Source organism: Apaloderma vittatum, unplaced genomic scaffold (assembly GCF_000703405.1).
Source record: "Apaloderma vittatum isolate BGI_N311 unplaced genomic scaffold, ASM70340v1 scaffold35277, whole genome shotgun sequence".
Taxonomy (NCBI): Eukaryota; Metazoa; Chordata; class Aves; order Trogoniformes; family Trogonidae; genus Apaloderma; species Apaloderma vittatum.
Genome location: NW_009726175.1, coordinates 2,840 through 18,242, shown reverse-complemented (window position 1 = coordinate 18,242; position 15,403 = coordinate 2,840). Strand labels below are relative to the sequence as shown.

General features: G+C 42.6%; 1 protein-coding gene across 1 annotated transcript; it reads left to right on the top strand.

Moving 5' to 3' along the window:
* Positions 1–2,926: 2,926 nt before the first annotated feature.
* Positions 2,927–12,544, top strand: WHAMM (WAS protein homolog associated with actin, golgi membranes and microtubules). Its single transcript, XM_009873192.1, has 9 exons — positions 2,927–3,094; positions 4,419–4,569; positions 5,110–5,279; positions 5,583–5,748; positions 6,708–6,895; positions 8,348–8,434; positions 8,518–8,613; positions 8,996–9,467; positions 12,238–12,544. The coding sequence occupies exons 1-9, from the start codon at positions 2,951–2,953 to the stop codon at positions 12,522–12,524; spliced, it is 1,761 nt and encodes a 586-aa protein (XP_009871494.1). The 5' UTR covers positions 2,927–2,950; the 3' UTR covers positions 12,525–12,544.
* Positions 12,545–15,403: the final 2,859 nt, after the last annotated feature.

Here is a 15,403-nt window from a genome sequence, read left to right as displayed (position 1 = left end):
GCCTCTGCTGCAGAAGGCTCCAGTCGCTCGGGTCAGGCTCACGTTTGCGCAATGCTAGCAGGGGTGATCGAGTCACCGATGTAACCTTGCTCATAGCGAGGTGCAGTGTTCAGGTTAGTGCCTACACAAACACTCTTTGGACTGTCTGGAAACCGCCAAGTCAACTTTCTGAAGTATCGAGTGTCACCAGCCTTTGTGAGCCTGCTTTATTAAGTGGGGAATAAGCCAGCTCCGGGTGGGCAGTTGGTATAAGACATTGGGGTGCTTACTTAAGCTGCAAGTACTCCTGCAAAAACATGTTGCTAAAAATATCCATCAATGTTGTGCAATGGGTGTGATGGTAACTGGAAGGGAGAGTACAATTCATGCTCTTATTTTCAAACTTCCCTCTAAAGGTCTCAGGCTGCCTGTTTGCAGTAATGCCTATAACTGAGGGATTCTCAAGGGTTTTTTTTTTATTAAAACCAAACGTAGCCATGGACCTGTACCGAAGCGGTGTGTTGTAGTCGGAGAAATTGTTATACTTTTTTGAGTGCTAAATTCTGGCCCAATTATTGTGTGAACTAATGATGATGTTAGCCCTTTCTCCCTTTAGTACCGTAAGTTTCATGTTGTAGATGTGTTCCTGAATTATTTTTCCCTTCCTTGTAGTAAGCATGAATTTAAAGAATGTATTTTAAAGGTGTATTTTAACATAGTTGCAATTAGGACATTGGTATGTTAAAACAAGACTTAGCGATACTAAGCTCACCAGAGTGTTGCTGCTGTAGTTTTCTGTTGGTATCTGTGGTCTATTTCCTGGCAAAGTAAGCTGAAAGGTTATTTTATGAAGATGATCGTGCTTTGGAGGAAAGTTAAGACAGTTGTCTTTAGCCTTCTGTTTCCTATTTCAGTATTTAACAGCTGCAACATTACTGTTTCAGACACTTTAAAAAGACAGCTTTAGTTTATGTGAAGATCATGTACAGTGTTGTATACAAAAGCAATGGTTTCTATAACTGTTCATGGCCCAGTCAGAGATACATTCTAACCACCATGCTCATTTCCAAGCAGCACAAGCACATAGCAGTTTGGGTGGTGAAGTACAACTCAGTTATTCTAACCTTTTAAAAGATATTTTAGATATGGCTAAACATGCTATAGAGTGTTTTTACCCTTGCAGGCCTAACAGGTGTGTAAATTCATTATATTGTGATCTAGACTAAGTTACACGAGACCTAAGAAATAAAACCTGCCTCTTCTAGTCCGGAACTAGCCATCAGTATCAGAGCATCCGTCTTCCCTTTTTACATCTGTGTTTTCTCAAGTACTTCATCCTCTGGGCCAGGAAATTAATTCTGAAGAATACAGAAAATACCACTGCAAGGTGGAGGAAGGTGGTGTTGTGTAAATAACTTCTGTGTGTGTGTATGAGTTCAAAGACAAGGGAAAAAAACCCAAGAGCAGTATTGTTACAACAGCCAGAGCAGTCAGCTGGGCTAGTGGCGAACCAGAGTTCTGTTGCCTGCCCTCCCAACCCACCCCAGACCATCATAATACATAATTGTCTCATGAGCTGGCTTTAAAATTTCACTAATGCTTCCCCTGTGCTTACTATAAACATCCTCCAAGGAGCAGCATGACCCTCACCACTTGCTTTGAGTCTGGGAACCAGAAAGTCTACTGTTGTGTTTCTGTTTGGCTGAGAGTTGGGGAAAAAGTAGGCTGTTGAGTTGTTCTGAGCGGGCCCTGGAACTGTGTCTGAGCTACCACGAGCTCCTGGGGAAGCCTGAGGGGCTACAGGACTTGTGGAATTATGAGGAATGTTGCAGTTCAGATCCTCTTCTCCCCCTGCTCTGCCTGTGCCAGGCCTTGAGGGAGGATGGGTGGGAAATACCCTTGAGCTGACTTCCACAGATTTTCCCTGGGGAGATGCCTCCACAGCTGGGAACTTTGCTTCTGCTATCTTACCCAGTCCCAGCTGGCAAGAGCAAAGGTGATGGCTTAATCTCAGTGCTGTTCAGTTGCAACACAATCAAGCTTATGTTTCTCGTTGTAGCACCAAACACCCCCTATTCCCTTCCCTCCTTACAGAGCTGTAGAGCAAACACTGTCCTTCCAGGAAGGTCTGTATTTCTCTGTGGAATTTAGCAGTGTTCTCTCAGCTGGCTCACTCAATCCTGGCACATAGAGCACACCGTGGTCTCTGTTAGCTGTTGTCAAAGAACAATCTCTGAAACTTTGATTGGTGCCAGTAGACAAATGCAATTAAGGGGAAGTTTCCAACTTTGTATTTTGTTATGAAGCAAGTAAAGACCTTAAATAAGGACTAGTGTATCAGAAAGGCAGTTGCTCCGTGGAAGAATTACTAGTTAAAAGTGTAATATCTCTAGAACTGAGATTAAAATGAACTATTATGAATTACACAAATGTTAAAGGAATTTGACTGCAGGTGTATCAGGAATAGACATCTGTTTCTGAATTCTTGCTTTTAAATGTCAGTCTGATTTTTCAGAAATTCTGGATCCAGAAACTGATTTCTTATCAGCAGGCGTTTAGTAATTGTTGAAGCAATGCAGGAGCTACTGTAAGAATACCTTACTTGTCCTGCCAGTACACATACTTCCCCAGTTTCCCATTTGTGTTTATAAAAAGCAACAACCAAGTCGACTGTGCACAGCTGTGGAGGAAACCCTAGGCGTGATACTCCTTGCAGTCTCCCAACACAATATGCAGCAATTACTGCCTTTATCGATGTAGTGCAAAAGATATTTCCAGCTAGAGGTGGCTGCTGAATGCCTGATGGACACCTCCTCTGCGGTGGGGAGTCTTGCCTGGTCACTGAATGATGAACGGGCAGGTCCTTTCTACCAAAGCCTGTCAGAGATCAGCACCCACGAATGCAAAGCAGCTAAGCTTGATTTCCCTTTTATCCCACTAGGTTCTTGAGCAGCATAAAAATGCTGACACAATGGTGGCTTTGATGAAGGTTTATGAAGAAGAAGATGAAGCTTATCAGGATTTGGTCACCATGGCAACACAATTCTACCAGTATTTACTGCAGCCCTTCAGAGATATGCGAGAGCTGGCAACACTGTACAAACTGGAAATCCTGGTAGGTCTGCCTGTACAGAGTGAAAGGCTGAGTTACACAGTAGGGCATCAGCTGCTCTTGAAGTGGTTTGAACTCAAGTCACTGAATATTCCCTACTTGTGTATGTATCTACTTTTTCCTCTGCCAAGGCACCAAACATGACCAAGAAATTCAGAGTTGGGGCAGAACACTCCAAGAGGATTTCATTGAATAGAGTGGCAGCTGTCTTCCCACCAGGGTCTCACTTCCCTCTCTTTTAAGGAATTAAAAGGAAAACATCCCCAAGCTCCACCTCTCTGAGCTTTACTTTCTGGTAGGCTGAATTTACAGAGAGCTAAGTAGCCTTTGTTGTGCCACCTTCAGTGGGATTAGATTGTGACACTGGGAGTGCCATCTCCCAGCAACGCTGATGTGCCAGATTAACTCAGTTGTGGTAGTAGACCAGAAGGTAGAGGAGACCTTACGAGACACAAAGCATTTTTCTGTTGCTGCTACAACCTAGAAATACAAATTAAAACAGGCCGGTTGTCAGTGTGTTCATTTAATTTTATGTGCATCTTAAACTGGAAGCACATACTGAAAGTTATGATGCTCCTGGAAAACACAGCCAGCTACTGATTGGGTTTCTCTTTCAATCGCCTGTTAAAATTACAGTGAGCTGTTAATGTTCTTGAAAAGTACAGAACAGTTTTAAGTTCAGACAAAGGTTCTTGGATACTGAAGGTCCAAATGTGTATGCTGTACTGAAGATTAAAGTGAACATTGAAATTTTGGATGAAACGACAAGATTTTTTTCTCTATTAAAAAGAAAAATCCTCTAAGGGATATTTAGACTCATTCAAAATCCATTTTTTAAAATATATGTGAATAATAGTCTTGTATCCATGTACGCTTTGTGGACTCTTAACGTTTCTTCTCTATATCTCTGTGTGTGTGTGAAAGAACTGCCAAACTGGAGAACCTGACAGTGCAATGTGCTGTCAACACATGTTGAAAAATAGAAGAGAACATTGCACGTAGAAGAGTGCTTTTGAGTTACTTTTAGTAACAACTGAAAACAGTTGTGTTGGAAATTATTTTTAAGATGGCAGTTTAAAAATATTTTAAAAAAATAAATTAATCCAAAGTTAAGCATGAAGTCATGATTGGGGAACAAAGGTTCTGAGTTGGCCTAGAGAATGAGGGACAAGGCAATGTGTAGGCATGAGTAGTGACTTGCTTTGTGAGGGGAAGGTCATGTTTGCCAGCATGCTCTGCCTCGCTTAAAATGTCTCCAAGTATAGCATAATGCAGGCTGCACCACTGTGGTAACCAGTTGGTAACTGAGAATTTTGTCTCCTTGCAGAAATCTTTACAGTACGATCATTTGGGGCCTAGAAGGGTAGCAGCTTTGCAGAAAGATGCCGAAGAATGGACTAAACGAGCTGAGAATGCTGTGTGCTCCATTCAGGATATCACAGTGAACTACTTCAAAGAAACTGTAAAGGCTGTGGCAGGTAATCCGAATGATTTACACAAAATGTTGTGTAAATTTACACAAAATTACTTGACTTAGGGACTGAGAGCTGTTCTTACCACCTTTGCTGGTTTCTCTTCAGACCCTGAGGTCAGAATGAGCGCACAGCGTAAGAAAGAAGCATTTTATTCACTTAAGATTTATCTCTTTTAATCAATTTGGTTTACAACTCCCATTTGGCTGGCAAACAAATGTTATCGAGGCCTGAGAATTGCGACTGCAAACCTCTGAACAAAAACCGTGCACACTTTTAACGCTTAATGTGGAAGCCTCAAGGATGTCAGCATGTTAACTGAGTAAACAGCTGTATAACTGTTAAGGCATATTTTCATGGTACAATGAAGTATTTTACTTAACTATGTGGAATCCTAAATTCAACTTTTTGGTCTTGTAATTTCTAAAGAAGCTTCAGAGATCGTTTAATAGCACCAGCAGCTTTGGTACTGCAGCTATAATAGGAACACAGGGGCTATTAATACACTGCATTTCTCATATCTTACTGCCGTGTTTTAATCTGCAGCGATGCACAAGCAGATGGAACAAGATCAGGAAAGATTTGGCAAAACTGCCTGGGCATCAGCTTTGCCACGGCTGGAAAACCTCAAATGTATGTTGGCTAAAGAAACCCTTCAGCATCTGAGGGCGAGAGAGCTGTGCCTGAAACAGAAGAGAGCTGTCATTCAGAAAAATGTAAGATCTTGCAAAGTTTCCTTTGTCACTGTTCTGTGAAGGGCTGATCCCTGCCAAAGTGGTCATGGGAGTGGACTTTCTAACTCTTTGCCTTTGAAACAGCATAGGTTTTCGACAAGGTTATGGAAAAATGCATGTCTCCAGTTTTTTTAAATCACTCCTGCACATACGAGGACATTTAGCAAAGGTTAAGATACAGGCTTTTGCAGTTCAGTCATCACATAAGCATTTGTGATACTAACCTTCGAAATGCGTGCATTTTTTGTAATTAATGCTTTTTGTTTTCTATTTGGGGCTGTACAGATGGAGAATCTCAGTGAACAAGAAGAGAACTTAACTCTAGTGGAGGAACTGGAAATACAGTATTATGAAACACAGCTGGAATTATATAATGTACAGCTTGAAGTATTGAAACATGAAGAGATGCTGCTTATTGTACAGCTGGACACTTTAAGAAGGCAGATTCAAGGTAAGAATAAACAAATATTTAAGCACATATTCAAAATACAGGAGTGATATAGCCTGCTTTGCTTCCACTTAAAAAAAAGAAGATTATCATCACTGCTCAGGTCTTGGTAGTAGAAAGGATCACTGGGAAACATTGTTGCAATGGCACTGCCTGATATTTTGTCTTCTGACTAATTAGACTCTAATTTGATAATACAAGTTAAAAAAAAAGCCACACTGGTAGCTCATCTTGACAGCAACTGTGACACATGCATGCACTGGTGTAGCATATGGGATAACTTACACTGAAAATACTAAACTACTCTCATAGTTAGAAGACCTACCCATAGAAACTGTGGATATCAAGACCTGCTGAAGTGGGCCCTGAAATTCATTACACATCTGTTGTAATACAACATGTAGAAAGTACAAAATGCTTGCTGTAATGATTAAAATAGATGATTATAGCTAGATGGCACTTGATTCTTGCTAATTCCAGTTTAAGTGTCTCTTTGTAACACTGGTGACCAAATCAGGCACCAGTCTTGTTTAATGCTTATTTGTGCTTATGAACTCTATTACCGTGCACACTGTGAAGTAAACATTTCTCCTGCTTGTTGTATAACTGAAACTTGGTAAATAGGAAAACAAGTCACCTGGTGTTGATCAGAATAGTCTTCAGTTTTCCAGGAAAACTGCAGTTGGTGAAGGTAGGAGTTAAAGCTCAGAGAGACATTTGAAGGAGGAAGCTAAATAACAACAAATGCTAACAGCATAAATTTGATCCTGCAAAGCACTCCTGTGAGTAACGTGACATGTTTGTGTAAGACTTTGAAGGACCAAGCTGGGCTCTGGAGCATTACACTTTCTAATAACTAACTCACTGCCTTCAATGGCTTTTAAAATGTCGTTAGTTCTTTGAATGTTTAAATAACTGTGGCAATGTTTGGGTTTTTAAAAAAATGCCAAATGCCTTTTTAGAGAAACAGGATGAAGTTGTTTACTATGATACATGTGAAAATCCTGAGGAGCTCAAGGTCATTGAACAGACAATGGGACAACATTACGCTAACTTGTCAGAAATGACGATGCTGAGGCAGAAGACTAAGCAGTTGGAGACAAAACGTGGGACTGTCTGTGCGAGGAGAGCCTACCTCAGGAACAAAAAAGTAAATGCAGTCCTGGAGATGTGCATTTTCTTTAGCTGATGTGTTGAATCACGAGGGATGGACAGGAAACAACTAGGGAAGCTTTGGGTGGAGTGTACAAGATCATACGTGACTCGGTGCCAAGGCCTCCACACTGAAAGAGGAGCAATGTGATTTTAAGCCAGCTTTACACTCCACTGTGTGGTGCAAGTGCCTCTCTAACTTATTAAGAGAGCACAAACTTACACGGGTGACCCAGGAGGTGCTCCTCTATCAGCGAAACCTTACCAGAGCCCTGCTGTTGGCCAGCTGGAGCTTTGCCTTGGCAGCCTCTTACAAAGCAGCTGCAGTACAGGAGGAAACCTGGCCTGCAGTGAAGGAAGCTGCACTGATGGAACAGCCCACACAGTGATACTTTACCTTTGAATGGGAGGGAGGGGAAAACTTAATTGCTGCAGTTCTCTCTCCAGCCTTTCATTTTTGCACAAAGAGCAGTATTTTTCCTTTGTTTCCCATTCAGAGCAGAACACTGGGAAGACATGAGTGAGACTGCTCTTGATTCTCCTGAATTTTCCCAGTGAGCTGAGTTTACCTTACGCCTACACAGTCGTGCTGGGGCAGAGAGCAGAGCTTAAGCTCTAGTCTGTCTGGCCTTTTGCCCCTCATTAGCCTGGACAAATGGGAATGACACTGGAAATGTTTTGTGAGCCATCATTGTCTCTTGCTTGCAACTGCTTCCTCGACAGACACTGCTTGTGCTTCTTTTTTTCGTTCACGTAATTGCTGTCTGTTGGTTATATAACACTAAAGCCAAACACCAGATGATTTGCAAACGCTTACCCATTTGGATAATCCCCCTCTGTACAGTGACAAATAGCGACTCCCAGAGAAAATATTGAAGCCTGCAGCTTCTCTGTGGCACTTTGTTACTAACAGAAGGTACCCCTGTCAGGCATTTATTGTGCTTCCCTTTGTTCCCTGGCTTCTGTGCTTGGGAGCTCTGGCAAATAAGGGATGGGGAAAGTAGTCTTGTATTTTTGTAATGCCCTGTGAGCTTCCCTCTTGCCTTCTGCTTCAAGTCTTTACGCTCCTTTTCCTCCAGCTGGTACTTGAGTGAAATTTCCTTCGAAATTTCTAGGGTTTGTTGGTTGGTTGGTTGGTTTTTTTTCAACTTAAGCGTGAGACAGGGGGATCTGTTCAGGTCCTGATTATATTGCCTCTGCAGCATAAATAATCCTATTGCTAATGAGGAGAACAAAGGATCTCACTGGCTTTAGTCATGAAGGAGTCCCACATCATTCACCTTCAGGGTCTCACATCTGCCACTAGTTGAGCTTAGCCATCCTTCTTGGGACAGCCAAGCTCTCAGCCTTGGTCGCTGTTTGGTGGCACGTGTGCAGGAGTTAGTGGCACAGATGGTGCACAGTGACTGTGAACTAACCAAAGGTTGCATGAATTTTGTCGTTCTACCAGGACAAGTGTGAAGCAAGCCATCGACAGAGACTGCAACAGGCGGAAGAGACCAAAAAACGCTTCCTGCAACATCACAGCATACAATTAGTGAGTACTGAACGGCAGTCTTGGAGAATCTGGCAGCTGCCTATTTTCACACACTAACGGTCACTTACTTGTGTTTAATGCAGAAGAGAGACAAGCAAAAAGAGGAGGAGAAAAAGAAAAAAGCTTGGATAAGCCAGGAACGTCAGAAAACACTGGAGAGGCTGAAAACATTCAGGGAGGCAAGTACTGGGAACTACAGTAGTCCTAAATGGTGTCAAAATGCGGTGTCAAAAATTAGCTATAGCACACCTGTGAGCATGGTCCAAATCCGAGATAACCATGTGGACAGTCTAAAGCAGGGTTGTGTGTAATGAATCAAGAGGATTAAATCCTCTAAGGATATAGTTTCTGGGTGCAGAACCTCTTGCAAAGAATACAAGTGAGGAAATGGCTTTGAAAGAAATATCTTGATACTCGTGTAAGTCTGTTCAGGGTTGAATTTTTTCCTTCAGTGGCTGAGAGGGACAGGTGTGTACTCTATGGCTTTTTGTCTCCTTGAGGTTGATATTTTGGCCAGTCCAATGGAGATATGACCTCCTGCCCTTACGATTTGTTTTTCAGAAGTGTCCAGATCATGTTGTTCTGAAAACGTCTTGTCCTCAGCCTCTCAGTCCCAAGTTGCCACGAAGCATCACTCAGCAGGCTGCAGTACCGTCCCCTCCACGCTCGTCGAGAGCGAGGGCAGCTCCAGAGCAGCCAAAGAGCATCCTGCTAGTAGAAGCTGAGGAATCAAAAGCTTCACATCAGAATACCCCACCAGATACCCCTGTCCAGGTTTTTGTTACTGATGGGGACACAGAGCAACAAAAGAACAGTGAGGGATCGATGGTTTCTGCATCCTCAACACAACCTCCTCCTCCACCTCCTCCTCCTTTACCCCCTCCTCCTCCTCCTCCCCCCTTACCTCTCCAGTTAAAGATGCCAGCAGCAGCAGAGGATAAGCCACTTCCCCTTAGCTCCGATAGCCCCACGGAAGGCCGTGTGCTGCACAAACAGGATGAGTCATCCAGGAGGTCTGTAAATAATTACATAGGTAAGAAGACTCACATCAACTGGTGTTTTTTTCTTCATTTCCTGTATTTTTCTGTTTTGCCTCCCTCTGATTCTGGATAGGAGTAGTGCACAGTATTGCTCAAGAGAATGAAGCTCTTGGAAAGCTTTGTCTAAGAAACCACATGCAATAACACAGACCAGAACTCAGGATGTTAAATGAGTAACAAAGATTTGTGTATCCTGTTTGGTACACTTCACGGGGTCCTGATGCTCAGAGTGTGTGACTCACTGGTTTTGGGGAAGTGCTGTCAAATGGGACAGGTCCATGGACATTTGAAGTTGTATCTGCTGGATTCCTGCATTTAATAAGTACAGCCCTACAAGTTCGTTCAAACCATGCTTAATCACAGCACTACTAGTTCTCTGGAGATCTTAATTCAGGACTTGCATTTCTCATGATTCTGAAAATCCCGCTGCTGTAATAGGCAGGAACGTGTCAGAAGAAAATGCAAGGAGAGGAAGTTTGTTCATTGTGTTCCAGCTTTCGTTAGTAGATTTGTTCTTGCCACAGTTTTGCAACTTTTGAACCAAGTGTAGCATTTTTGATTGAGGATTAATCACCTGCCCAGTCAGAAGACCACTGTGGGTAAACTTGTGGTTGTGCTAAGGCTGCACTGTAGTGTTTATGATTAATGTACTACAGAGCTAACAGTTGGGCTAATGCCATTTCTAAGGTATGCACAGCCTGTGACCACTTACACTTTACTTGGTTTCTAAATAAAGGTTTCTTAAGAGAATTCACACAGAATTCAGCCACGATTTGAAAGGCAGATGGATAGCTTGGCATACTAACGTTCCTAGGGCAAAAATTCTGCTCTGTTACACCTCTGCTTTGTTAGCAAGATCAGGCAGGTGTAGTTGGAGGCTGAACTTGGCAATTGAAACAGTAGTTTGAATGAGAATAGAACTCAGCAGCCTCCCAAGGCTGCACTGGTTACATCCTGCTAACAGGCTTATTTTTATCTCTAAAGCAAGCAGATATTTTGACTATGTCGGGTAGATTGATCTAAGTTGGAAGGCAGCATTTTTTTATTGTCATTTTTCACAGTGGAGCTTAGGCTAGAATGAAGCATGGCTTTAAATGTGGTACATTCCTCTTCCTATTCAGACTATTCGCAATATACCTAAGCAGCCTTTGTATTCTCTCAGTTAATAGGCAAACCATGGGCAGAAATATCGAGGAAAGTTCAGCATTTTCAGTTCTTCCAAGATGTGGGGAAGTGCAAGCAGCTTAAGGCCTCCGTTGCAGGCGATTTACCATGACCAGCTACCGTGCACCCAGGGGATCAGTGCGTGGACTTTAGTCTTGGAGGTCCGCAGGGTAACCACCACAGACACTCTTAAGCTTTCATTAGCTACAGGAGTTACATGCCAGAGTAGTTTGATTGCTACTGGAACAGCTCCTGCTAGTAGCTAATATTTACTACCATTCACAAATGAACATTGATGTCCTTTCATTATTTTTGATAAGAAAAATCCTTTTCTTTGTTTATTGGAGAGATACAATTGGTTGTTTACACTTATTTCGTGAAGAAAACCAATATGTAATTACTGTAATAGCAATTGATAAAATACTACCACAGGAACTTGCTGAAACAGCTTCATAAACAGGTTGGTTTTTGTTACACATGGACTACTCGTGACTTTGTATGTGAAAAGCCAGGAGAGGTTCATATTCTGGTGTTGACAATTTCCTCTGTAATGTGCTAACATGCTTTCCAAGGGGAACTTGCTTTTATGATGTGTTGGTCTGACTGGTCTTCTACTGGGCAGCCCATTTGATTAATAGACTTATGACTTTCTTACTTGAAGGCTTTGTAAGACACCTTGATGGATCCTTGCTCAACCCTTCTCTGACATCTCAGTCTCTGAAGGTGCCCCAGGATTTAGCAGAACATTCCATTTCAAGTGCTCGATGTTAATCACAGCCTGAAGTGCACTGCACATGGCAAAACCCCTTCTGGCTGTGAGGCACAGATGGGCTGGACCTATGGCTGTGGGAGTCGACTGCTTTCCGGGGAGACTGCCTCCCTGTCCGACGGCGTGGAGCTAGCAACGAACAGTCTGACAGAGGAGTAGAACGCAGGTCACAGTGTGTATCGAGAGAACGAGCCGAAGCTCTCACCGTATGGTGTCCGTTGTGGTCTGAAGTTCAGAAACATATGCCTGAGATTTAAATCATCGTGTAAAAGGGGAATTATTTTTTTAAGTCCATACAGAAAAGACTGCCCGCCTATCTGCCTAGGGCCTGATCTGGCTCCCACTGACTTCGGTGGTGCAGTTTCAAGCCCTTCTACTCAAATCCTTTTATTTTTCTCTTGCCTGAGCAAAAATGCAATTGACAGTCTCAGCAGGCATCTGAGCAAGCTAGGAGGAACGGTAGCTTGCTTTTAATGCAGAATCTGAGATGTTTTTTGGTTCAGTGACATTTTTTTGAAAGCCCATAAAGTCGTAATGAAAAAGAGGCATCCTCCTTTGTGTGTAATTTCTTCCTTAGAGCACAACCTTGTATACTGTTGAAGAGGCACTAGATTCTCAATTCAAGATATAAAAGCTTTAACTGCTTTTTAAAAGCAGTTCCAGAGCTTGGTGTTGCAGAAGCTTGAAAGAGTCTGTGCCAGAACAGACCATTCTTTTTCCTGTCTGTAACAAAGATGAAAGGAAGAACCCTATCCTTGGGTAGGGTTTTATACGTCCAGGTGTGGTTGTGTTGTTCTTTCTTCTGGTAATAGTAGATTCATCTGTTGCAGGTTCCATGGATGAGGTTTTGGCTTCTCTAAAGCGTGGTGAAGTTCGTCTTCGCAAAGCTGAACAGCTGAATCCGTATGCCTCAGTAAAAGACAGCATCCTCTCTGCCATACGGCAAGGAGTTAAACTAAGAAAAGTGCATCAAGATACTGAGAAAGATACCAGTAAAGAATCTACTAATGAGCTAGAGAAAAGCATTAAGGCAGCCATGCAGAGAATTAAGAAAGTGTCTGCTGATTCTGAAGAAGAGGAGAGCACTGATCAGAACAGTGGAGAATGGGACAGCTGACCGATTCAGAGTAACAGACTGGAACAGAGTGTGTGTCTCATTTTGCCCATTGTAGAAGACTCCCTTTCAAAATGAAGGAGCGATGTAATTGTGTGTATTCTTCTCACAGTCCACAATGTCTTGTAAAGTAAAAGAATCCTGTTGATTTTCTGTCAGAGCTGCAGGTTCTTATTTTTGCATGAAGAATCATACTCCAAATTATGCTTGATTAAATAGGTATTTCTGGCTCAACCATATAGAGTTTTCACCACATCTGAACACAGCTCACATGCTGGATTGAAACATACATTATAAATAATGGATGTAACAACCTAAAGGTTGTTACTGCAGGTAAGTAATGCTATCACAACAAAGCTTAGGGAGTGAAAAACTAACATTTTCACTGGTTTGTGGGATAAAAGTAGAACCAAATCTGTGGTGACAGAGACAGACCAGAAAACTTGGCATGATCTGGAACCTCTCATTCCTACTTCCATTGTCCAGAAAATTCTTTAATATTTTTTGTTAACTACTTGGATAGTCCGTGGTGTTAGGAAGTGTGCACTTATGAATGGGCTTGATATGCTGACTGGGAAAATTAGTATAATGTTTGAGGTAGACACTACTGTAGTATTTACTGAAAAGTTTACTTTTTAGCTGGAAGCTTAAATATAGAGAATTTTTAGATGCTAAGTGTTTTCCATACATTTGCAATGAACTATTGTTATGAAAGAGCCAAGATACTTTATATATAGTATTTTCTAGGATCTGGTCCTGTAATTCAGAGCTGCATTTCTCCACTGAGAACATCAATGCATGTTTATAGCTACTCTCATGAATTTAAATTACCTGCTAGCCTTATAAATGGCAGGTATTTGCATTGTGCCTGAAACCTGACTATTTAAAAATTCAGCTGCATTCAGTTTAAAGATTTTCTATTTTGGGTAGATAGTACAAAAACGCTTCAAGGTTTCTTTTGGAGTTTATACTGACCCTTAATAAAAATATATCCTGCCAGAAGAAGTGGATTCAGTGTGTTGTCATTTTAGAATACTGCTGTTAAGTAGAAGATACTGCATTGCTTACACCATGGTAATCTTTTATGATAGCAAGTGGCAGCCATACAGCAACTGTACTGTCTCACTAAAGGTATCGGTAAATGCCCTTATTTTCTCAAATATTTATGAATTGTAATTTGGTAATGAAATTGCAAATACAATGCTTAACACCCTGTTTTATTGTAGAGTAGTAGATCTGTTTAATCAGCACAGTAAATATCTAGACAACAGCTTTCATGCGCCAAGCAGAAGCAGCAGCTGGGGTTCATTTTTTACTGTTTCAGCACCTAGCGCTATTTGCAACTCAGAAAGGAAAATTTTGTTTTGTTGTCCACTGCCATCGAACTGGAGGCAAAAGCAGCAGCCCAGGTTCTTATTCAACACCTCTCACATGATGCTTCCCCTAGACTGGAACTGAGGACAAAATCTGATCCTTTGAGAGTGGAGATCTCTTCCCCAAGGACATGCTGGGCTGAGAGGTTGCTCGGGGAAGGCTGAGGGGGCCAGGGCTGCGAGCTGCCCTCTTACCTTTAGTGGTGCTTTAAATAACCTAAAGCTGAGAAAAGGGCGCAGAGGCTTGGCTGCCTTCCTGTGGGTGATACCTCCTGCCCAATGATAGCTCAGAGTCTAGGGCAGAGTCCTTTGCTGGTTTATATTACCATGGTTGAATTGTTGGCAACAGTGCTAGGAAGTTAAATGCAGCAGTTTAAAGTATGCACAGAATGAGTTACAATTTCTCCAACAAATCTTACAGCTTTTGTGTATTTAACAGGAGCAATTTTACTCTGGAGAGGTCATCTGAGTAGTAGTGATACTGGACAGTGATTTATTCTATCTAGAATTTTCTCTTGCAGCCCTGCCTGAAGCTTGTCTGGGGGCTGATCTCAGGCGTTCAGCAGAGCTCTGGGCATCCCAAGCTGAAAACCGTCCTTAAAAGACCACTCAGAAAGCATCTGAACCCAAATCTTTTCTGAAGCCCACTGCATTTGCTCTATGGCCAACAGGTCTTCTCTGTGGAAAATGTGCTGCAGCAATTTTCTGGTTGGTGTGAAAGATTTGACCTCTATCAAACATCCTCACCACCTGGGTTACTACCAAAATTTAAAGGATACTGCTCAGCTGATACGTGCCCTGATGAGAAAACACCCAAAGCTTAGAAGAGAAGGTGAGAGAGCAGTTTTCAAATACATAAGAGGCTGCTGCAAAGAGGAGGGGAGTAATTTGTTCTGCGTGTTCACAGCAAGATAAGGGGCTTAAATTAAAGCCAGAAGGATTCAGGGTACTGGTAGGAAAATCTTTCTAACAAACAGTGAGAGCAGAGAGGCGCAGGGCCAGATTGCCTGGGAAGGTGCTGGAATTTCTGTCACTGGAAGTCTTTAAAAGCAGGTTAGACAAATACACCCCGAGGTGCTGCTGACATAGCAGCCTGCGCCCAGGCGATGCGCGAGAGCTCGTCCTGCTGCCTTGGGGCTCGGTTTGCTCTGCAGGCAAAGCCACAAATTGTTTTCTGAGAGTCGTCAAAATGTTAGAAGACTGAAGTAGAAAAAAAGAAAAGAATATACTGAATCACCCTCAGATTTTACTTCTGGCTCTCTGTGGCTATGACCTGTGCCGTGCTGCTGGCACAGGGCTGGGGAGGGAATGGTGGGCAAGATGTCCCAGTGTCCTGAGGCTGATTTACGTTGGGTTGATGGGGGACTCGAGAAATCACCTGAAAGTGTCAAGAGGAGAGAGACACCTCAGTCTGGATTTGAGCTCAGGCTTCAGCAGGTGCCTCCCACCTCAGCAAGCTCCAGCAGGCTGGGTGCAGCTGCTGGTGCCACACGCTTTTGGCATCATGCA

What these genes read in the sequence shown, in the direction of transcription:
- WHAMM (XM_009873192.1), top strand. Translation starts at nt 2,951, where the DNA reads ATGGTGGCTTTGATGAAGGTTTATGAAGAAGAAGATGAAGCTTATCAG. An exon ending in TGTACAAACTGGAAATCCTG is followed by an intron (nt 3,095 to 4,418) that starts GTAGGTCTGCCT and finishes GTCTCCTTGCAG; the next exon opens with AAATCTTTACAGTACGATCA. An exon ending in AACTGTAAAGGCTGTGGCAG is followed by an intron (nt 4,570 to 5,109) that starts GTAATCCGAATG and finishes TTTAATCTGCAG; the next exon opens with CGATGCACAAGCAGATGGAA.